Source organism: Leptopilina boulardi, unplaced genomic scaffold (assembly GCF_019393585.1).
Source record: "Leptopilina boulardi isolate dan_hultmark-lab unplaced genomic scaffold, ZJU_Lbou_2.1 LbouV2_341, whole genome shotgun sequence".
Lineage (NCBI taxonomy): Eukaryota > Metazoa > Arthropoda > Insecta > Hymenoptera > Figitidae > Leptopilina > Leptopilina boulardi.
Genome location: NW_026137909.1, coordinates 2,886,719 through 2,912,728, shown reverse-complemented (window position 1 = coordinate 2,912,728; position 26,010 = coordinate 2,886,719). Strand labels below are relative to the sequence as shown.

General features: G+C 26.5%; 1 protein-coding gene across 3 annotated transcripts in view; it reads left to right on the top strand.

Annotated features, from left to right (window-relative positions):
* The first annotated feature begins 1,471 nt into the window (after window positions 1-1,471).
* LOC127285795 (uncharacterized) overlaps window positions 1,472-26,010 on the top strand; it is a 62,800-nt gene continuing 38,261 nt past the window's right edge. Inside the window, exon 1 of one of the 3 annotated variants that reach the window (XM_051311972.1) lies at window positions 1,472-1,913. In XM_051311972.1, coding sequence (XP_051167929.1) covers window positions 1,823-1,913 — 91 coding nt within the window. In that variant the 5' untranslated portion in view covers window positions 1,472-1,822. The remainder of the gene's footprint in view (window positions 1,914-26,010) is intronic. The other 2 variants (XM_051311973.1, XM_051311975.1) reach the window with 2 other exon arrangements.

Sequence of the window (26,010 nt, the reverse complement as noted above, 5' to 3'; positions counted from 1 at the left end):
AATATTTGACATAATTATATATTTATAATTTATCTGAATATTATACGATAATTGTAGGTTAGGTTTAAAAATTTTTAATATCGGTCATAAAAAAAATTGAATAAAATCAATAATCTCTATAATGTACAAAAGAGCTAATTTATGCGGAATGGAATTTTCCTATTGTATATATATCCAATTAAGATAAAGATAGATAAACTCAGACCTAGCCTAACACTACATATATCGAAAGTTATTATCGATAGTGGCATATGGCGATATATATCGATAGAACAATATCGATATCCGGTTTTCGATATTTCACACAAAAAGAAATATATATAGATATATAGCTATATTATAAGCTATAGTAAGTAATAACTATAGCTTGATTTTTCTCCGGATATAAATAACTTATTGTCTTTTCTAATTTTTTCTGACATCAATACATATAAATGATTTTAAGGTTAGGCAAAAATTTTGCATATATCGTAAAAAAAAAATTATACATAAAAAATAAAATAATTCCTTGTATAAAATATAAAATATTTATTTATAAAAAAATTTAATTATTTTCGAATATATAGGACTAAAAATAATACAGTATGCGATATATATATATATATATATAAAGGTCTAACCTAACCTAAGAAGGTTAGGTTATGCGCAACTTATTAGTCAGCATTTCTCATGCGCATGACACTATACTATATAGAAAAAAAAATATTTATGACCAATATCCCTCTGTCGTATATACATATATATATTACTCGTCCGTTTGACCTTCAAAATGTAATATATATGACATAAAAAAACATACATTTATTGATATTTACAAAACTAGAGACAATTTTTGTATATGAAATAAAATATACACTAGAGAAGGAGATTAAAAATGTTTATTAAATATTTTATAATAAGAGATATTCTATTTAGGTCAGATATATAATTATTTTTTATAAATATTATATATGCTCAAGGACGTTAGTTCGGCGACTAACCAATAGGTGCTCTGTCGGCGTAAAACTTTGGTTTTCGCCCTTACCCCCCTTTGAATTTCCGGTTTAATATGGACATCCAAAGGATACGCGGGGGAGGGGTTATATGGATTAGAAATTTTTTTTTCTTCAAAAGCATCTATTGGTGAATAACCGAACTGATTTTTGTTTCAACAAGCATGATAAGATGGCGCTGACTCGTTATTTGTTTATTTTGCGGCAGGGGTTGGAAGAGAGGTGAAGAGGTAACAAATTTGTACTAACCATTCAGTATATATTTTCCACAACTATATATAGAATTGAGGAAAATTCCATTTGCCCCCACCACAATATTGTTTATACGTGGTTACTACCCCGCCACGTATAATTTCCCCCACCATGAAAATCAAATAAAATTGCGTTACCCCCACTGCTTTTATCCAGTGAGAAACCGGATGTGCGGCAACGTCGCAAACCGTTACTTGCGTTTAGTGGTGGGGGTTTGGAGGGCGTCAGCGGGGCATGGAAGCGGCAACGTTTTTCTTTTTGAAATCCAGTCTGCTTTCCTCCGTTCGACAGGACTATTAGATTGCGCGCGTCGATGCATTAAAATATATAACCTGTCCTCGATTTATTTTCTGATTGCAAAAGAGCGCGCGCGCGCGCATATACACGTTACTTGAAGTGAATTTTCAGTTGGAACACGCCGCCGGTCGTTGGATACGAAATTGCGCTCACGCACGTGGTGGTGGGTGCGCGCTTAAGCACACACACACACACAAACATCACCCGTATGTCAACGAAAGGCATAAGACGTGACGGCAAATTTTTGCCAAAGTGGAAGTGTTGTTTAGTGGCGGGAAATTATGTGCATGGACGTTCAACAGACTAGTGAGACGATGGGAGACAGAAACCTCGACGACGAGGTACAAATTTTAGAAGCTCATATTGACAAAGGTGAGTGTTGGATATTTATTTTTTTTTTAAATTTCAACATTTTTTTTGTTTTAATTTTTTTCTATTTAGAGGTTATGGTTTGAGTTTTGTAGATTATCTTATGTTTTCTGTTTCTTTCTCTCGTTCGTCGAGACTTGTGAACCCCACTTCTTCGAGTGTTTCAGACTCATCCCCATACACAATTTGTGCACACACACATACATATACACATGCGGACAATATTCTCCCGCGCTCTTCAGCCCCCTTTTGTCTCACCAAACTTAATAACCGCTACACACCCCTCAAACTTGTTTCCTTTAACTCTCGATCTTTTCTCATTTTCCACCAACATCGAGTGTTTCTAGCCCCCTTTTTCCTTGCGGGTTTTACATTCATGTGTATATTTTGTATATGTATATATATATATAGGCAACTTTTTAGCTTCTCACGTGTTTTCTGTTATTGTTTTGTTATTTCATTACTTACTTTATTTTTCTTTTAAATTATATTCAAATAATTGTTTTGATAAAAATTGTCGTATTTTTATGAATTAAAAAATTTTTTATTCGAAGTGAAGTTTGTTAAATTATGTATTTTGAAAAATATTTAACCTCTTGTGCTATACTATACATATATTTACTATAGTAAATATAATTATGTATAGTGCATGCATTATGTACATATATACGTTTTTTTTTACGTATTTTCTATTTTATTTCGTTTTTTATATTCACAATAGATCAATTGTTTTTTTTCTGTTGTTTTTTCTTACTTTAAAATTTGGTTTTTAGTTTAAGAAATGAACATCTATTTCTTTTAATATTAAAAAAGTGTCGATTTTTTTTAAGTGACAGTTTTTATTTTATTTTTTTTTTACTGATGTTAATATTTTTATTTAATATTAAATAATATTTTTTAATATATTTAATAATAATATTTTAATATATTTCTTTTAAATTTCACTTTTATAAAGTTTTTATTAGTCAAATTTTTGAGTTTATGCCAAAAAGTTTTTATCTTTTTATAAGAGAAAATTTATATTAAAAATATAAAAGTTTAGAATTTTTTAAATTATCAATTTTTCTTGCTTTTTTATTTTTTTTTTTTATTGTATTATTTTTAATATTTTTTTTAAATTAAAATTTTTTTGAAATGTAATTTTTTAAATCTTTTTTACCATATAAATTTTTTAAAACAATTTTTTCTTTCTCTCAAAAAAAATATATATTTCTTAAAATAAATACCGAAAAATTGTGTACAATCAGATATTTTAAAAATTATTACTTTTTCTGAGAAAAACAAAAAATATATTTATTTTTTTTTTGGTGTGACATCTTTATAGTAATAAATGTCAAACATTTTTCTTTACACTTGACTGTGATTCAAAATGGGTCATTTTAATAGTATTTTTTGTTTTCGTATAAATATCTATAAGCATGATAAAATAAATAGGAAGTTAAAAAAAAAATTTCTAAAAATTATCGAATTTGCACAAAAAAAATTTCAGCAATTTAATAAAAAAAAAAAAATGTCAAAAAAACCGTGATTAATTTCTTTCTGCTTGCATCGAATATGCAAAATATGTAAAAAAAACTATTTTTTCTAAATAATTAATATTAAAACTATGAGACAATAAAAAATAAATAGTAATAATAAATAAAATAATAAATAAAATAATAAATAATAACAAATAACAATAATAATAATAATAATTCATAAAAATAGTAAATAAAAATAGTAAATAAAAACAAAAAAGGTTTAAAATTTTTTTTCTAACCTCTAAATGTTGGAGGTTAGACAATAAAAAATAAATAGTAATAATAAATAAAATAATAAATAATAACAAATAATAATAATAATAATAATTAATTAAAATAGTAAGTAAAAACAAAAAAGGTTAAAAATTTTTTTTCTAACCTCTAAATTTTGGAGGTTAGACATTAAAATAATAGCAAATATGAATGTTTTTTGTTTTTGTTTTAAAAAATTAAATTAATTAGTAATTTTCTAATACATTAGCAAAAGTTTAACGAATATTTCTTAAAACATTTAATTATATTTTATTTATTAAAAAAAAACTTTGTTTCTGTGTATGAGGCTATTTCCACAAAAGCTAATTCGTATCGTCCTTGAAGATGAGTTTTTAGGACGAGGCGATGCGCGCGCATCCATTACCAACTGTTGACAAAAAAAAATTTATTTTAAGTGTTGCACTGTTTTCATATAATTTCAGCTTGTTAAAACATTAAAATTATAAGAAAAATTTGTTTAAAAAAAAAAAATAATAAAAATTATTTATCTTCCTAGGTAAAATGATTTTTTTTTTTAAATTTTTTTGTCAACAGTTGGCAATGGATGCGCACGCATCGTCTCACCCTAAAAAATCGTGTTCAATACGATGCGATTTAGCTATTCTGGAATCAGACAAATGATAAAATACTTATGCTAATATTCCAATTTTACGCATGAAATCTGAATTAGTAGAAATTAAAAAATTGTTAGTAAAATCTAGGCTGACATTTTGCTTTAGCAATAACTAAAGTAAAAATTACTAAATTACCTACTAAATTTAAAAAATAACTGCAAAAAAAATTGACTAATTCCATCAGTTAACAGAAATTCTATTTATTTTGACATAACCTAAAAATTAATTTAACTGATTCGAAAAAATATTATTTGAATCAGTGACTGACTTTGGTAAATTATAAATTAATTAACATTACTCTTTAAATTTGAATTAGTTAAAAAAAAGTAATTTGATAGAAAAAAAATTAGTTACTGATATTCAAATGGTAATATTTCTACTAAACTTTTAGTTAAAATTAAAAATAACAAATTACACAGGTTTACAAAATAAGACTTTTTTTGAAATCGAAGTGCTTTACAATGTATTTTTCTGTGTTGAACACGATCCCGGGTTCCAAAATTGCGTATCATGTCAGGATTTTGAGTAAAGTGGAGGTAAAGACCCCTAAAATCGTGTTTTTGAGTTTTCAGTATTTTTTTTCTCTTTAACCCAACGTGCTAGAGTCTTTTATATAGACTTAAATTATACCTTAAATCGTACTCTTTAAGACCCATATACGCAAGATAAAAAATTTTTTGAAAAAAATGGTAGTAAAGCCTCCAAAAGACTTTTTTTGTGTCATTAACTCCATTTTTTTCAAAATTTTATATTTTTTTTTATCTTGCATCTTAAAGTGTACGATTTTTTAATTTAAGCCTATATAGAAGTCTCTAGCATGTTGGATTAAGGAGAAAAAAGTACTAAAAACCTTACAAAATACAATTTTTACTCAAAATCCTTATGTGATACACAATTTTGGAACCCGGAATCGTGTTCAGCATACAAAAATACATTGGAAAGTTGATATCTAAAAAAAAATCTTGAATAACTGTGTTATTAGAGGTAAATTCACTTTTAGGTTATGTCAAAATCCACACGGCACCGAAGATTTATTGCTGGTTTAATACTGTAAAAAGAAGATACTAAAATAGTACCGATTTTAGGTATCAAAATAGAACTAAATGACAATTTAGTACCTAAAGTAGGTATTAAATTAATACCTTTCGTTTTACAGTGCAACGTTAACTTGGGAGTATTGAATCGCCGGTTTCAGAAAAGATTGTTTAAATATGTGACGCGATCTGAAGAAACAAGGAAACAAATTTTTTTGTATCGAGAAAACACTACAAATTTCAGAAAAGACGCAATTGTATAAATTGTCATGTAGAGTATAAGAAAATTGTGTTTCAAAACACATAAATTGGGAACAGCATAATATTCCATTTGCGTTAGTACAGAGACATAGCGCATGCGCAACACATGTAATTGTGACACACTCTATGAGATTTGTTTGTTTCCCAAAAAATTTTTAGCGTTTTGTGAATACTCCAACCGGGTTTTATAGATGGCGCTAGAGATCCTGTTGATAACACACTAGAAATTTTTTTCCATGAAGTTGGATTTACATGTTGATGTAAATGCAGAATGCAAAACCGAAAATAATGAGGGTGAAAAGGACAGGGATATATAACTATCCTTTTCACTCTCATTATTTTCGGTTTTGCATTCTGCATTTAGATCAACATGTACTCTCTAAATTTGAATCAGCGATAAGTATACCACTGGTACCAATCAGCGGGTATACGCTGAAAAATCAGTGAAATTCCACTAATTCATCAGTGCATATAAGCTGATTAGAATCAGTGGTATACTTATAGCTGAGAATCAGCGAGATTCCGCTGATTCAAATTTAGAGAGTAACTTCATCTTGAAGGTACCTTAGAAGCAAATGAATTATAGGTTATGTTTACGACAGTTTTACTTGAACCAAAAGTTTATTTTTGTTTTTGTAAAACTAAATTCAGTTTTTATTGAAAATTTTGGATTTAATGAAGACCTAAATATAATTTAGTTTGCATTACGAGTTAAACGTCTTTGTGTATTTTCACTTTAAAATTTCAAAACGTAACCTATAAATATTTGCTTCTAAGGTCCCTTTCTTCAGATCGCGTCACATATTAAAATGTCCGCATGTGAGTAAATGTTTAACGCAAAAGTTGACTGAATACATAAATTACATTTTCGTATATAACGAAAATGTTTCGTGGTTTTGTGAAGACCTTAAAAATCTTAAACTTATATTAAAATAGGCATAACTATGACAAAATTTCAGGGTGGGTCTAAACCTCCAAAACTGCTAAGAATATATTCTAAGTTTAAGGGCCAGTTTCATCAACTCCGGTTAAAAGTTAATCAGCGATTAAATCCCTAACCGACCAATCATGAGCGGTTAAATTGGCTTTAATCGCTGATTAACTTTTAACCATAGTTGGTGAAACCGGCCCTAAGAATATTATATATAATGAATTAAAATATTCTAGAATTGGTATATATATTTCAAACATGCATTGAAAGACATTACCCTAACCTCAAAGTAAATTTTACTAACTTTTTTTTTTGATTTAATAATTTTATCATCATATACAAACTACAGAGAGATTATATGTATAATATATTATTAGTATACAACTACATGAATAAGGAGAGAAATAGAAGGTCAAAGTAACTATACCTAAAATGTCAAGTTAACTATATATATTTGGGGTTGAACTATATGACAACACTTAAAGTATCTATACTGCATATCATTCACAGATATTTGATTTAACTTTCCTGCAAGGGAAAATTAAATTATAGAGGGAAAAGTTAACCATATCTTGAGGGATAACTTCACTGTACTTGAAAACCTAACCTCAATGATAAATACATTATAACTGTCATTAAAGGATATAAAGTGAACTATATACTTTTATAAATGATAATCAAGTAAGAGAATCCGATCAATTTTTAAAAAATTCATCCGTCATATTGGATCCGACATTTTGAATTTAAATAGATAGACTTCTGATTCGTAATCAGCTATACCCTGAAAATCCCCCGAATAACGAGTTTCAATCAATTCAGATTAATTTTGAATTTTGCGTCCTGAAACTTGTTACTTGGGGGTTTTTAGGATCGCTGATTATAAATCCAGTTTTAGTTTTTCAAAATAACGGATCCAATATGGCATTTTATATTGTTAAATATAAAAATTTAATTCAATATAAATTTTACTTTATAAAATTGGGTAACATAGAAATACGAGCTTATGAATTTCTTAATCTAAGAAATTCCAATAAATTCAGTTTGGGAAATATTTATGCGTCCTAAATAAAAGTCATCATTGTCGCCTAATCAATCAGTTCTAATTGGTTATTTTTTTTAAGTATATGTTTCTAAATGTAACTCTACATTTTTCAATAATTTGTTTATAAGATCACAGAAAATTATAAGGTATTAAAATAAGCGTTGCAGCTTATTTTAATGCCTTTTAATTTTCTGTGATAAATTTGCTCAAAATTTAATTTAAATAACAAAGTTATTTAAATAAAGTAGGTTAACTTTCGACTTTGCGAGATTTGAAATTGAATGGCTTTGAATTAGATTAGAATCAGGATCAGGATCAGCAAAGCTAACGTAAAATGAGAGGTTATGTTTACAATTAATCAATCAATGCTCGTTAATGACGCACTGTTATTTAGTTTACATAATATTCTTATATAAATAATCAAAATGACGAACTTTCAAAACGTCATGCGCAATCTTATAACAGCTGATTAAACTATGTTATATAATACAAAATATTTGTCAAATATAAATTTATAAAATTTTAAACAAATTCGCGTACGCATCTATAAATATTATCACAGTTAATTTTAAAAGTATCAAATTAATATCAAAAGGATGTAATTGATATAAAAATTTGGATCACTTTTAAATATATAATTTGAATTAGTGTCTCACTTAGGGTGTCTAACAGTCAGGGAAAAGTCAGGGAATTTAAATGGTTAGGGAAAAATCAGGGAGAAGTCAGGAAATTTCTTTAATTTTCTGAAATTTTTTTTTAGAATAATTTAAAGTAACTATTAGTTTCAAAAAAATTTTTACTTTTTTCCCAAAGCAAATGCAAATTAAAAAGTTGGCCTTTACACTCAATTATTAAGCATGTGATATATCTTATATATTCATTACGTAAATAATTATTTACTACTATTTATATTGAATCTAATAAATGATTTTTTCAACAAAATCAACAACAATTAAAATTAATAAGATTTGCAATCTTGCAACAATTAATTAATTTTTTTCAGTGAAATATTTGGTTTTTTAATATAAATAAAAATTATTTGATACAATTTTATTTTATCGCTTCAACTACAAATAAAGTAAATTATTCATTAATACGAATAATTTATTATTTAATGCTAATACATTTAACTTATAAAAAATTTTACGGCGTCGAATCTTAAATTATCGAATTTCTATTTAGCAAAATTGTATAAAGTAGATTTTTTATTATGCAAAATTTTCAATTTACATTGAACTAAAATTCGAATTAAAAGAATTTCTATTTAGCAGAACTCTTATATAGTATTTTTTCTAATACTTTTTAAAAATTTTAAATTAATATAATTTCAATTTGTCGAAATTTATGTCTATAAAAATTGACAAAAAAAAGTACTAAGTAGAATTTTTCTTAAATGAGAATTCTGTTAAATAAGAATTAGTTGGAATTACGCCGTAAAAATTCCTTTAAATTAAATGTTGAGAATATTTATACGTCCCTAATTACAGTAAAATCTCGATTATCCGAGATTTCGTATTATCCGAGGCACCGAATACGAGGTGCATGCTCGGATAAAACGGATGGGACCGATATGCATTAACAATAATTATACCCAAAAGTTAATCTACGTTCATTAGATTTCAACTTTTATACACATTTGTGATTAATTTTCTTTCACAGAAAAAAAAACTGGATAAATTTTGTTGCGGGTAATTTTAACCAATGCTAATTCACATAGACAGTGGCGCCCTCAACTAGGATAAAATTTGTTGCAGTTAATTCTTATACCGATTTTGGGGTAAAAATTCTACTTTTTTTTAGTGTGTTGTAGCACATTAAATACATAAAAAAAATTATTAAAATTTTTGAATTTTAGGCATTTATTCCGTGTTATCCGAGGTGCCTCTTCCCCACATTACCTCGGATAATCGAGATTATACTGTAGTTTATTTATTTCACTTAAATATTTTATTTTTTACGAAAAACTATTTATTTGGTTCAAATACATATGAAATTAGTGGATAATAGACAGGTATAAATTGTAATTGTATAAAAATATATTTTATTTCATCAAAATAAAATTTTTTTAGTGTAATTTAGGTCAAGGAAAAGTTAGGGAATTTTTTTCCTAGCAGTTGTTAGATACCCTGCTCACTTTTTGTTTTTGAATTAGTTATATAAATTTTACTACTTTAATAGTAAAAAATTATTTTTATTTTTACTATTAATTAGTTAAATTTTACTAATTCATAATATTTTTTTTACTATTTCAGATTTATAGAGCAATTTGATACTTTTGAGAATATTAATGACAAAGAGTTTGTTAAGCAGAATTTTCGTTGCTTGGGTCTATGGTGGGCCATACTTTAGATTAGGATATTGGCGATAAAATCTTAGTCTAAATAAATGAGTATAACTATGCACGTTCAAAATGAGCATTATGTGTTGTCGGATCTTTGTATCAAAAGAAGTCTTTCTTTGAATTTAAAGATTTCTCATTTTTAAATCATTTTTAATTTTTTTTTGACATACCGCAAATAAAGGATAAAAAAAATGAGAGACCTCTTATTACTACGTGTAAGAAATATTCTATTTTTTGAAATCGTTTACAGAATTCTTTCAGAACTTAAAAACAGAAAAAGTATGAAATTTTTAAAAATTTCTAAAAAACATAGACAAGGCCTGGTATTTTTAAAAATTTCTAAATTTTTCATGTTTAAACAACTTTTTTATATTAAAAAAAATTTTTTTTTAATTAAAACTCCATTTTTTTGAAAACCTGTTGAAATTTTAAAAGAAATTACATATAAACTAAAACACTGAAAGAACGATATTCAAGATTTAAGAATGCCTACTTAAATAGGAGTCAAAAATATTCTCTCCACTTAAATTAAGTGGAAAATATTCTTACAATAAGAATATATTCTTGGCACCTATTTAAGTAGACATTCTTCTTAAATCTAGAATATCGTTTTTTCAGTGAAGATATTTTATTTTTCGATTAGATATTTAAGAAAGTATCCTATTTTTAATATTTTTCTTCATTTTTCAATTCTGTAGTAAATAATTAATGCTTTTAAACGTTATTTGTCTGATTTATATAATTTCGACTTTGCATCGGAAAGTCGGAAATAATGCCAATAATTACTACATCTTAATAAATGGAAAATGAATTTTAATTTTTTTTAAAGATTCTAATTTTATACAGTTTTTATGCATAGTATCTATATAATCATCTACATATTAGATTTTAAATTGAATTCACATTTAGAAATTTATTTGTTCACTAATTTCTAATATTACAGACTCTATTTGGTCTCTATATTGATCCATAAGTAACGAATAATTTTTTTTAAAAATTGGTTGGATTCACTCAAAACTCGTTCCTCGGGGGTTTTTGTAGTCACTGATTACGAATATGAAGTAAAATTTTTAAAATTCAAAATGGTGGGTCCAATATGGAGGACGAATTTTTAAATTTTCTTTGAATTTCTAACGTAACTTGGTATCTAGGGCCATATTGGGTCCGTCATTTTGAATTTTGAAAATCTGACTTTAGATTTGCAATCAGCGACCCCGAAAACCCCTAGATACCAATTTATGTAAAAATTTAAAAATTCTTCCGCCATATTGGAACCGCCATTTTGAATTTTGAAAATTTCACTTCATTTTCATAATCAGCTACTCCAAAAAATGAATCTAACATATTTTTTGAGGTTAGAAAAAATCCTGACCTGATCAAATAGTATCTAATATTTTACTAAAAACTAGTGAAAATTTCTACTAATTTAAATTAGTAAAAAAATTAGTTATTTTTAACTAATTGTTTTTAGTGAAAAATAACTAATTTAATAACAAAACGTCTGTTACTGATTCAAAAAGGAATATTTCTACTAATCTTTTAGTTGAAAATATCTAATTATTAATTAAATTTACTTTAAGGTTATGTCAAAATATAACTACAATTACTAGTAAGTAATTTAATTAGTTTTGTCTACTTTTTCAGTTATTTTTTATTTATTTACACTAAAAATTAGTTACTTTTTACTAATAATTAGTTATTTTTTTACTAATTACTGAAGCAAAAAGTTTGCCAAGATTTTGCTAACAATTAGTTATTTTTTAACTAATCGAGATTAAAAAATAACCTCTTTAAAAAAAATACAAATTAAGAATTTGTTTAGTAATTTATTTTATGTTTTATATGAAAATATTCTACTATTAATATTGCATTATAAACGATATAGTAATATATAAGATTCTTGCAAGTTTGCCATGGAAGGTTCTAAACGTTTCAAATCGTTGCGTAAATGAATGTAACAAAAAAAAAAAAAAACTACTGCGTAGTACAAAAATGTGACGCAATTAAATTTGCAGGCATATATGGATTTATGAGTCATGCACGTTATTTCTAACATAGACACAACAAGATTAAATAAAAAATAAGTAAAAATATTTTTAAATGTGACTCATGACATTTTTCATGATTGATTATTTTCCCGTAAATTTTTAATGAGTCAAATGGTTTAAGTACCCGTAGATTCAGACCCTTATATTATATATATATTGTATACTTTCAAAAATATTATAAATTCTTTCAATTAATAAAAAGAAATTTGGTGATGATAGTTTTGTGAGTTAGAGATTTAAGGGCAGGCAACACCCCCAATTTTGATACGCTTAAATTTAAATTATCAAAAGAGGTTATATTTTTTGTTGTTATATTATATTATGAATTTTTTTCAAATTGATTCGAAACTTCGGGAAAATATTTATAAAAAGTTGTAAACTTTAATAAAAAAAGAAAAAAGTCGATTTTTTGAAAATGATGACTGGCTCCCTAAAGTTACTAATGTATGTTACATTTCCTTTGACTCTTAATGAATCAAAGAATTGAAGTGTACTCAATTTTAACGCTTCTACGCATTCAAATTAAATGACAGAATTTTTTACAATTTTTTGTTTTTTTGTTTTCTACAAAGCAATATCAATTAAAATTTAAATAAGCGTTCAATTCAATGATTTCTGTACATTCAAATTAAAAAACAGAAATCTACACTAATTTTCTTTGTCACTTAGAAATTCAATACCAATAAAATTTTCAATAACCCTTACATTCTCGTTAATTCTTAATGAATCAAAGTATTAAAGTTTACTTCATTTTAACACGTCTACGCATATAAATTAAGGGTAGATTAAAGTCGTTGCAATTTTTACATTGAGCTTCAATGGGAAAATCGAATCGACTTTGACCTGCCCTTAATGAGGGCAACTCGTGTAAAAAAAAAATTTTTTTACAATCTTTTTTTTTCTTGCTTTAAAAATTAGTTTAATATCTATAGAATATGATTTTACATTACTATAATCTATAATTAGATATATGAATGTCTATAGTAAACATAAGTTTAGCACTTCAGATGCGCTACCAAATGCAGTTGCGTATATTAACGGTAAAAATTTTGTTTTTTAATTTTAGTTAAGATTTATAATTTCTTTATCCCTCGCTTCCTACCAGGTACAAAATAAGAGACTTTTTTTTAAAAAATGTTTTAATGAAAAAAATTTTTCAAAGGAATTTATTTTTGAGAAATATAAGAAAAATAAGCCTGATGGTGTCCATCTGACCCAATAGTGGCAAATATGGGTTAATAAAGTGATGTTTATTTTTTACAAATATAGGTAAATTTTAACCCTCACATGCCTGAGTTCATGTTTGGACGTGAGTGCCTGAGATGGGTCCGAGGGACCCAGTTGCTTAAATTTCACTAAAAAAAAAAGATTTAATGTCAGGATATTCAATATTTTTATTCTAAATTATAATTGTAATATTTTGCAAATATAATTGCAAAAAATATTTAATCTTTTGACACTCTAAGGTACATAAATAGCCCACAAAAAGTCGTGCCGTGACACCTTTTTCGACAGGGCAAATTTAAGTGTAGGGGAGGATGGGGCAAGGATAGTTAAGGGGTAAGGATAGTTAGTTGCTGTTATGTTTAGACGGCTTGCTCAAAATTCTCGTCATTCATGGTATATTTGCGTCTTAACACCAATAGATGATAGTAAAAATTGGAAGTCAATCTGCCACCATTTGCGAAGTCAGTAGTTTATTTCTGTAAAAAGTCTGTTTTGCTAAAATGTCAACGTAGTGTTTATCATACTGTTTTCTATAGTAGTGCTTCCGAATATTTATTTTCGTAGGTGTTTTCCGGAGTGAAATTTCCTGCTGAACACGAATATCGTATTTATTTTCAAATTAATTAACGTCGTTCCTTAAAATTTAGAAAAAACTGAAATATGGGCTCATGGGGCAAGGATAGTTAGGGCTATTACGGCTCGATAAAATCCTGCTAATGCGACTGCAAATTATAAAAAAATGTTTAATTGTTCTTTTTATGTTGATATGCATAATGGTACGTAATTATATACGAAAAAAGAAGCTTATTGACCAAGAAATTGGTGATCATCTGAAGAAAATTGGTTAAACCTCAGATTTTAGTTCAGACGAATTTTAATGCAATAATTGATATTTAGAAAATGTTCAAAACGTGTTGTTAATACTTGATATATCAATATTGAATAGTCTAAATCCAATAATATAAAGAAACCGAAAATTTACTGATTTTCTATGACAATTTTAACATTTGGATTCTTTTTTAACTATCCTTGCCCCGGTACTGGGGCAAGGATAGTTGAAATTTTTTTTCTACTTTTTCATTCGTATCTCGTAGGGATTGCACTCTACAGCAAAGTAATGTATAGCAAAATTATGGCCAAATAATCAGGTTTTCTGAAGATACTATTTGATTGCTGATATATATTTAGGTTTGGCCGCTAGATTTGAAAAGGTCTTACCTAACTATCCTTGCCCCATCCTCCCCTACAGTACAAATGAAATAATTAAACTAATTTGAGTATTACTGGGTATATTCTTAAGTTTTTGAGGTCGCTGATTACGAATCCGGTATCCGTTTTTCAAAATTCAAAATGGCGGATCCAACATGGCGGACAAATTTTTTTAAATTAAACATATTTGCTTGAAAATCGATACTCGCGGGTTTTTGGGGTCGCTGATTACGAATCCGGTGTCCGTTTTTCAAAATTCAAAATGGCAAATTCAATATGGCGGACAAATTTTTAAAAAATTGTTCGGATTCGCTTGAAAATTGTTACTTGAGGGTTTTCGGGGTCACTGATGACGAATCCGGTGTCTATTTTTCAAAATTCAAAATGGCAAATTCAATATGGCGGACAGGAAAATTAAAAATCAATATAATTTACTAATATCAGATTCATAATGAGCGACCTTGAAAACCCCTGAATAACGAGTTTCAAGCAAAACCGTCAAATGAAAAAAAATATAACCGCCATTTTGAAAAAGTAACATTATATTTGTAATCAGCGACCCCAAAAACCTCCGTGTAAAAATTTTCAAGCGAATCCGAACGATTTTTTAAAAATTTGTCCGCCATTTTGAATTTTGAAAAACTGACACCGGATTCGTAATCAGCGACCCCAAAAACTACCGAGTAACTATTTTTAAGCAAATATGTTTAATTTTTAAAAATTTGTCCGCCATATTGAATTTTGAAAAACAGATACCGCGGATTCATAATCAGCGACCCCAAAAACCACCGAGTAACGATTTTCAAGCGAATATGTTGAAGTACATGAAAAAAAAAAAAAGTTGCCTGTTTCCGAGGGACCCAGCTCAGGCACGCAAGGGTTAATTTAATAAATTAACCTTTTTAATAAATAAATATAATGCATCGATACATACGTGCAAATTTTTGAGGACAATTCGTTAAAGCATTTTTCAAATATTTTGATGACAAATTATCTAAAATATTGCTTTGACGGATTATTCTCAAAATTTTTTACAAATTTATTAGACATTAATTTTAAAAATTATGAACAAAGATTAGAAAATACAACGAAACTCTAAATTTAAGAATATTTCCCATATGCATTTTATTCTTAAAATTAGAATATAAATGCTCTTAAAATAAGAAAAAATATTCTTAAATTAAGAACTATTTTTTAACTTGAAAAATTCTTTCTTATTTTAAGTGTATATTATATTCTAACTTTAAGAATAAAATGTATGGGAAATATTCATATACAAAAGAAAAAAAATGTTCTTGTTTTGAGAGAAAAATTTCTCTTCAAAAATACTGTAAAATTCTATTTAAACAAGAATACGCATATTATTTTCTTTTCTAATTTTAAGAGGATCTTAATAAGAGAATTTTTATAAAACTACTTTAGCAAATTCTTCTTACATTGAGAATAATCTTTCAAGAATAACAATAATAATATTCTTAAAACATAAAATAATCTCTTTGGTTTAATAGGATTCCTCTATTTTCTACAAATTTTCTTTCATCTTGATTTAAAAGTATCTTTTTCTATTAAGAGGAAAATTTTTCGTAGAGAATTGTCCTCTCAAATTAAGAGGATATATCCTTTTAAGACATATTCTATAGGAAAATATGCATAAGAGAAATTCTCTCAAATCAAGAATATTTTTTTCAGTGTAGACGTAAAGAAAATATTCTTAAATTTAGAATTACGTTTTTTCAGTATATCCGCACTCAAATTTTTTTTACCTCTCTTTTAAAAACTCAAAAACTCATTTTTTAAAAACAAGAAATCCTTTTATGTAAATTTAGTTTTGTTTATTAAAAAAAAAAAGGAAGATCGTGTACCTTGTATTGAAATGAATTAATTGACCTATATATAAAAAGTTTATATATTTTACGTAAAGCTTTTTTATAAAATCACTGTTTTTTATGCATTTTTTCTTTTTTTTTTGTAAAAAGTACTATTTTAATATTAGTTATATAAATTTTTTTCCTTTTAGCAATATTTTAATTAATTCTTTGCACACTTTTATTACTTGCATTAAAAAGAATCGATTGACCTATATTAATAAAATAAATATTTTATCTCAATTTATATAAAATTAATTTCAATTTTTAACTTTAAAAATACAATTATAAGATGGAAAAATTGTACCTCAGCATAAGTAATATCTATATAGAAAAAGATATATTTTATTTTTGATTCAAATATATTAAATTTCTTTTTAAAAAAATCAAAATTTCAATTAAAAATATTTATATATGTATTCAGAATAATACAAGTGAAATTTATACTCTTTAAATTTTAATTATATAGAAAAATATTCTAATTGTTGCCTGATTTTTTACTTCAGTAATTTTTATCAAGAGTAATTTATTATTAATTAAAAGTATCTAACTAATTTTCAGTATAAAAATAACTAAATTAAGTAATCACAACTAATTGAATTAGTTTCCATAAATTTCAGACATTTCAATATAGCCTTAAAGTAAATTTTTCGGCATATTTATTCGGGAATTTAACCGGAAATCGTTAAAATCGCTTTTAGGTTATGTTAGAATAACTAAAATTTGTAGTAAGTATAATAATAATAATAATAATACCTAATAATAATAGTAATAGTAATAATAATAATAATATAATAATTATAGTATAGAAAAATAAATATTTATTTTTTTCTAAAATATTATGGTAGAAATATTACTATTATTATTATTGCTACAAATTTTTGTTATTTTAACATAACCTAAAAGTAAATTTAACTAAATTCGCTTTTAGGTTATGTTAGAATAACTAAAATTTATAGTAAGTATAATAATAATAATAATAATAATAATAATAATAATAATGATAAAAATTCTTTATGTGCCAATTAATTATAAATATAGTAAAATTTGGTTTAATGACTTTTTTTAGGACAAGTAAAAGATATTAAGAAACATCTTTAACGTTTCGGAATCGGTACCGATTCCCTCATCAGAATTTATTTCGTCTAAAAGAGTAAAGTTATAATTAGAACTATTTTAAGGTTATAATTTCAAAAAATGCGAAAAAAGAAAAATACATACCAATTAATTCTGAGGAATTAAATTTTAAGAATAGTTGTGAGTCAAATAAAAGATCATTTCTGAAAAGAATATTGTTTATGTAAAATTTAAAAAATTTTTTAAAAAAAAATGTATGTATTTTTCTTTTTTCGCATTTTTTGAAATTATAACCTTAAAATAGTTCTAATTATAACTTTACTCTTTTAGACGAAATAAATTCTGATGAGGGAATCGGTACCGATTCCGAAACGTTAAAGATGTTTCTTAATATCTTTTACTTGTCCTAAAAAAAGCCATTAAACCAAATTTTACTATATTAATAATAATAATAATAATAATAATATAATAATTATAGTATAGAAAAATAAATATTTATTTTTTTCTAAAATATTATGGTAGAAATATTACTATTATTATTATTGCTACAAATTTTTGTTATTTTAACATAACCTAAAAGTAAATTTAACTAAATTCGATTTATTTTTAACTAACAAATTAGTAGAAATATTTAGAAAGTAAACTTAGTAAAAAGATTCACGAGTCATTTACGAGAGGGTTAATTCTCAGTATTTTCATTATATTTTATAAAAATTTAGATTTATAAAAAATACATTTCATTTAAAATGTATTTAATTTTAATTAATAATGTACTTATATTAATTTTATATTATCTTTATTTTTATTGTTATCATCATTATTATTTGCATTATTATTATTATTATTATTATTATTATTATCATCATCATTATTGTTATTATTATTGTTATTATATTTGTATTTCCGAACTTGTTTTAAACATTTCATTAAGTGGTATATTTTAAAGAAAACTTTCTTCAATATCAATTTTGATATTAATCAATAAAATTATGTAAATTTCATGTAATCAAACGGTAATATTTTAAAAAAAAATTAATCCTATGCATCTTACCATTATGTAAGTAATATAATTACAAAATATTTAAAAAGAAATTGTCGTTGAAAGTGCAAACCAAAAAAAAAACATCCCTGATATATTAAAATGTTAAAAAATCAATATAAAAATGAATCCTTTAAAAGAGACAGGTCAGTGGAAAATTTTAGAATTCACATTTTTTTTTTTGCCTAAAATTACTGCTATTAAAGAAAGTGAAAAAAATATTTTCAAAAAAAAAAAAAAAATTTACTTCTTTTTTTTCTATTTAAATATTTTTATTTATTATTTTTTATTATTATTTGAAAATTTACCCCTATATTTATTTTTTGTCACTATTTATTCACATGTTAATAAATAATTAACATCGTGTAACATTAGCTTTAGTTACTTTTGTGGCACATAAAGCATATACCTACAATGTGTCAATGATGTCGAGGGATGAAGAGAGGAGAAGAAGGGGAGGGGGGAGGGCAAAACGCGTAGTATTCTATATTTTTAAGATAGATAGTACATTTGAAATAAGGGGGTGATGTCACATAAAAGAGGCAGTTGACGGAAATACCCGAATCTTAACGACAACGAACGTTTGGTTAGTCGCATGCGCATTCAAGTTATTCAGTCCACTTGTTCCTTCTGGAATATCTCTTTCTCTCTTTCTCTCTCTGTCTCTCTTTTTCGCTCTATACTAACACACACACACACACACACAGCCGTGTGTTGAGCCAAACTCCCCGTTTCGCTCAACAGCGTCAGCTGCTACCATGGAACGCCGCCATTTGCAATTTTCTCGATGAAGAACCATACGCACACTGATTCACATTGCGGTGAAGAGTGGGGGGTAAAGAAAGAACGATGCTAGCGCATGGCACGAAAAAAAAAATATCATGCGCTGTGTAGATTACAATTTTTTTTTTTTCATTGATATCAAAGTCCTAAAGAAGGATAAAGAATATAAAGATTAAGTAATTGGAATTAATATCGTGAAAGCGAGAAAGAGAGAAAGAGAGAGAGTGGGGGGAAAAGACGCCGACGAATTGGACTTAACCTCTCTTTATGAATTGCGCGCGCATTTGATATTACTTTAATCTTTTTTTTTAACAGTCCTTCCTTTTTCCCCCACTCTAGTTTCCAATAAAATATTACCTTGCCGCTTCGCATAGCAACAGCGGTCCGTTTATAAATAGATATATATGCTTCCAACGTTGTCAAAGCAACTGGCCCTTCCAGAAAGTTTTTCGGGTCATACAGCGTTGCCGTTATTGCCCTCTCCTCTACTTTCTCTCCTTAAATCTGATTGGTAGTATCTTCCCCTTCTCCTACTTTTAGACCTTGATCATTTAAAAACATTTTTTTTTTTTTGGCATTGAAAATAGTGGGCGTGTCCTTTGTGCATTTGGCAACACTGCGCTATAGTAAATTACAATTAAAATAAGTTCTTAGCCAATATTAAATGCAGCGTCGTTTTCGTTGAATTTGAACTATTTCTGCGCAGCTTCGGTTCTCCCACCACAAAATGTTTTACCTGTCCCTTCACCCTGCGTTCGTTTCTTCCCCCCCTCCCTCCCTCTACATGGGATTGGTGTATAGTGGGGGGTGAAAGAAGGCAAACACAAACTGCGCTATATATTTCAGTGCGTTTGTCAATCTTGGCATTTTGCCTGAAAATGTATATCGACCATGCGACGTTGTCACATCCACGAAGCGAGATCTCTCACCCACCTGGCTCTATTTTGCTAGAGGCCTGCTTCTGCTGCTGCTGCTTCTACCATAGAGTGCCAGCGTGTCTCGTCGAAGTACACTTTACTCCGCGTGGTATACCTTCCACACACATTGCTTGGCACATATCACACGTTGCGGACAATTTCTTATAAGCGTTTAGTATTGAGATTGTGATCCTCTTTCACCGACCCCATATATATATACATGCGTTACCGAATTATTTTCTATTCAGGGTGTTTAACAGTCAGGGAAAAGTCAGAAAATTTCTTCACTCAAAAAAATAAGTAGTAGATTTGATTACTTTTTAACTACCCTGTATAGTACAATAGGTCCTCAACTCAATTTTAAAAGTTGTATTAACTACTAAAAAGTAGTTAAAATAACTAAAAATGTAGTTAATATAATAAGATTTTGTAGTTAGTTTTAAATTCTAACTACATTTTTAAGTTAATTGTACTACTAATTTTTAATTTCTTAAGAAATAATGATATTAACTACACAAACATTGTTAAACTATAACTAAGAAAGTAATTGTTTTAACTTCTTTTCACTTAACTACCCAAAAGGTAGTTGAAGATTTCGGATAAATTTTTTTCAGTGATTTAATTTTCTGAAATTTTTTTTTAGAATAAATTAAAGTAACTATTAGTTTAAAAAAAAAAATTACTTTTTTCCCAAAGCAAATGCAAATTAAAAAGTTGACCTTTACACTCAATTATTAAGCATGTGATATATCTTATATTCATTAAGTAGGGTTATTTTGGGGTAAATGGGAACAAAATTCCTATTTTTCACAAATTACGTAAGTTTCTTCCTTGAAAAGGTAAATATTTGAGGTTGTTATTTTAATTCCCAGGATTAATTTTAAGCAGCAGAAAAAAAATTTAGATAAGCTTTAAACGCATGAAACTGACTGTACTTAATTTACCCCAAAAATTTAGAAAATTTCCCAAAATTTGGGGTAAATGGGGGACAGCATAGTTTCTAAGAAAGGTTTAAGAAAAAAGTTTCCTTAAGTATATTACTGTATTAAGGGATGAAAAAAATTTGTAATATGGCGGATGAACTTAAAAATTTTCTTATAAATTGATTAACTCTCTATCTAGGCTAACTTATCCCCCACTCTAACGCTATAGAACGTAATTCCCATAATCCCCACCAGGCGTCCAGACTGACGATTTCTGACGATAACGATAACGCACAGGCAGAGAGTTAAATTTGCTTGGTTTATGTCTTTTATTTATTTTTTTGTTTCAGTATTGTGTCTTGCATTTGAAAAAAAAAACAGAATTAAAAAACATACCAAATTTTTTTCTTATTCCTTATGACTCCTATAACAGAAATTCACTTGAATTTTTGATTGTTGTTAATTTGGTTAATAATCACAAGCTGTCCTTATTTACCCCGTGTTTTCAAATTCTTAGGGTAAATGCAGGACAGCTTGTCATTATCAACCAAATTAACAAAAATCAAATATTCAAGTGAATTTCTGTTATGGAAATCATAAGGAATAAGAAAAAAATTTTTGTATCATTTTTAAGTCTGTTTTTTTCAAATGCGAGACAAAATACTGAAATAAAAAAATTTCAATTCATTCAACTATGTATTATATATCTACTGAAAATTTTTTTCATCCCTTAATACAGGGAACTTAACGAAGATATAATAAGATTAAGATACTTAACGAAACTTTTTTCATAAACCTTTCTTATAAAAACTATGCTCTCCCCATTTACCCCAAATTTTGAGAAATTTTCTAAATTTTGGGGTAAATGGGGACAGTCAGTTTCATGCGTTTAAAGCTTATCTTAAATTTTTTCTGCTGCATAAAATTAATTCTGAGAATGTAAATAACAACTTAAAAAAAAGAAACTTACAAATATTACATTTTAAAGGAAGAAACTTACGTAATTTGTAAAAAATAGCAATTTTGTCCCCATTTACCCCAACTGACCCTATATATTTTGAATAATTCAATTTTTAAAAGTAAAAAAAAAGTCGAAAAAGTTGTGCAATCCGAGGCCAGTTATTGAAAACCTCTTAACCTCTTAAAATATTTTTATTAGGGTCAGGAAAAAAATTTTAATTTTTGACTGAAAATTAGGGAAAAGTTAGGGAAAAACAAATTAATATTTCTGTGTCAACCCTGATTATCATTTTCAAAAAAAAAAAAAAAAATTTTTATAGGAAAATTTATTGTAATCTCTTAAAATTTTTATATAGGGTAAATGTACTAATTACGGCGAGTGCATCAATTACGGCGCTTACATACTCTCTTAATCTGAATTAGTAAAAATGTTTATTAATTTGAATTAGTAACTCATTTTTTGCTTCTGAATTAGTAAAATTTTACTAATTATTAGTAACTTTTATTAACAATTAATAAAATTTTACTAATTCAGAAGCAAAAAGTGAATCACTAATTCAAATTAGTAAACATTTTTACTAATTCAGATTTAGAGAGTAAAAAATAACTATTATTACTATTATATTTAATATAACTGTTGTAAAATGATTAAAAAAAATTATTTTAATCTTTTTTTGATACAATTACTTAAAAAGATACACATTTAAACAATTATTAATTTAATTATTTGAGATCAAATTATTTCCCTCGCCGTAATTGAAAAATTTTTAAGATTTCCATTGGCTTCAATTACGGCGGGCAAAGTATCTTCAAAATACACGTAATTTTGGCCACCGAAATTGATACAAACGCGCCGTAATAGAAAATTATGGTATTAGTTTTAATTTCTCATATTTGTTTAAATAATCGATTTTTATAAAGTTAACATCTTTTTTAGTATATAAATAATATAACCTTTTAGTATTTTGACTCGAATCGCGCCGTAATTAGTGCATTTACCCTATTTTCTCACATGTATTGAAACAAATGAAATTTTTTTTTTAAATTAAAATGTGTAAATTGTAAAGTAGTAATTTCGATCAACAGGAAGATAAGAAACATAAAACAAGTTTATGTAGTTTTTTAAAGTTGCGACATTTCGATGGTGTGGTTTACCATCCTCCTCAGGCTGAATATTAAAATATTAATAAATATTAATATTTAGCCTGAGAAGGATGGTAAACCACACCATCGAAACGTGTCGCAACTTTAAAAAACTACATAAACTTTTTTAATGTTTCTTACCTTCCTGTTGATTAAATTTACTACTTTACATTTTTTTTAAATTTATGGCTACAAAATCACAGAAAACTAAAAGGTATTAAAATAAGCTGCAACGCTTCTTATTTTAATCCATTTTGGTATTAAAATAAGTAAAAATGGATTAAAATAAGAAGCGTTGCAGCTTATTTTAATACCTTTTAATTTTATGGTGGTTAAAATGTAAGCCCATTGAAATCTGGTTGACATATCACATCTTAAGACAGAAACGTCGGAATCTAAAATATTTAAAAAATATTTTTTAAGGGGTGGTTTAAAATTTTAAAACCATAAATTAAAATCTCCATGAAGTTGGCGTCGACGCTTAGCGCCGAAAATTATTTTTACAGGACCAAAAATGTCAAATTATTTTTTTAAAAATATACTCTTTCGGTCCAAATAATACCTTGAGAAATACTTTTCAAGGTATTATGTGGACCGAAAACGTTTTTAAAAATGATTTGATATTTTTGGTCCCATAAAAAATAATTTTCGACGCTGAGCGTCGACGCCAACTTCAGGGAGGTAAATTAAAGGTTTTTTAAAGATTTTTTTTCTCAAAAGTTTACTTTTACTTATTTTTATGAACAAAAACAAATTCTGTACCATAATAACCCCCCCAACAAACGTGGCGCTTTTAGGTTACCTGACAACCGCGTGAAAAATGCTATTTGTTTGTTCTACCGTTTAAAAATGGCGTCCATTTTTACCCTAGGAAAAAAATTGCGATTTTTGTACTCTTAATAGTTCCCCGGTTGACGATATTATTAATATTATTACAACTTATTAAGTCAATTTCCTTCTCCAACCACATGAACAATAATCTTGATAAATTAATGTAGTGAAAAATGATGGACTCTGTTACCGTTTGAAATATGCTGACATAGTTGAGATAAACAGAAATAATCTTGATATTAGCTAAAGATAAATAAAAAAAAAAAATTATTTATAAATAATGAATTTTCGTTCAATTTACACAATATAAGCTATCGATCTATATTGTTGTTTGAGTATATGATTTTCGATTGTTGTAAAATATTTCAAACTTGCAAGTGTCTTTTTTTATTTTATTTTCAACTTACAAGTGGAAAATGATAACTATATACTGATATCGTATCATGTAATGTACAATGTTACGTATATAAATATAGTGCATCGCAAAATCGTGTAAACCTTAAAAGAAAATTACGTGTTTTTCAAAGAAGAAAAAAAAAAATTTTAGACTAAGAGGTTTAAAAACAGTTTTGAAAAGTGGGGTTTTAAAATAAACATTTTGGTAATTGATGTTTTTATTTAAAAAATATATTCTTTATTATTATTTTATTAACATTTAAATAAATTTATAATTTATACATCGTTTTTGTTAATTACACAAAAAAATTTACATTACACAGAAAAAACCTAGTTTCATTTTTGTTACAACTCAAAATGAGTTAATGCTAAACGACATAGAAAGTGGCGCCACCAACTTGGTTCATTTTGGTTGCACGTCAAAATGAGCCACCTACACGACTCATTTTGAGTTCAAATTTTTTTTTCTGTGTAGTCATTGCTTAAAAACGCACAATAATAAATAATAAATGTTTAATAAACTTAAAAACGAGGCAAAAATTATACCTTAAGTTTAAAATCACATTCCTGGTTATAATTGTTGTAAAAACAATGTCTTGAAGCATTTACATCTTAAAACTATAGTTGATCTAAATTCAGCTTATTTTTTCTTAAAACCAGCCATAAGCTAATTTTCGGTCTTAAAATAAGATTTTTTGCTTTAAATAAATCGATATTTGATGAAGCGTCATAAATAAATTGAATTTTTCTGGGGTAGATTGCTTAAAACCTTTTTCTGTTAATTGAATGAAAATAGAGGGTCTTTACGGACTCAAATTTCGTAATCATTTGGTATTTATTATGATTTTTTGATTTATAATATTTATATTTTATTTACGATGTTCATTTTAATTTTTAAAAAAAAAATGTCGTTTCTTAAAATTAAATTCATTTTTTTATCCTGGAGAGTAATATATTCATATTTGTAGGTCATTTACCTGTTTTCAGAGTTCATTGACATTAATGACGTGTATTACCAAAAAAATTAAAGCTTATTGACATTTTTAATATAGTGATCAAAAAGTATATTTAAAAAATAATCGCGTTTAAATAAAAAAACAATTGTTTTTTTTAAGTTTCTGAAGCAAATTTCCAAAGTTTCACTTCCATAACACTTTATAATTGACCTGTATCCATTCTTTTTCTATACATTCTACTTTTTATAGACAGAAATTAATTTGCCTTGTCCATCGTGTGTGAAAATTTTGCTTTTTTTCATATATATCTTTTATAATTTATGAAATACAGCCTAAATTGTTCTTTTGTAATATTATTTATTATTTTATTTTATATTTAATTTCTTACTATATGGGATCATTCATATATGTTACGTGATATTTTAGATATTATTATTTATTATATTTTAGGTAATTTAGACACCCTTCTTCCTTGCGTGAAGCTTTTTCTATTGTTTACACATTAAGTTACAATGGAGCGTAATATTTTGTCTACCCTCCTTCCACCCATAAAAATATCACGTAATATGTGAATGGCCCCTATTATGTACTACGGACACGAAAAATTATTTATTTAAAATTAAATTAATTAATTAATTCAATAAAACTATATTTAGTTTCTATTTTCTAAATTGAGAAGATTTTGGCTCACCATCTGTATACTCTCTAAA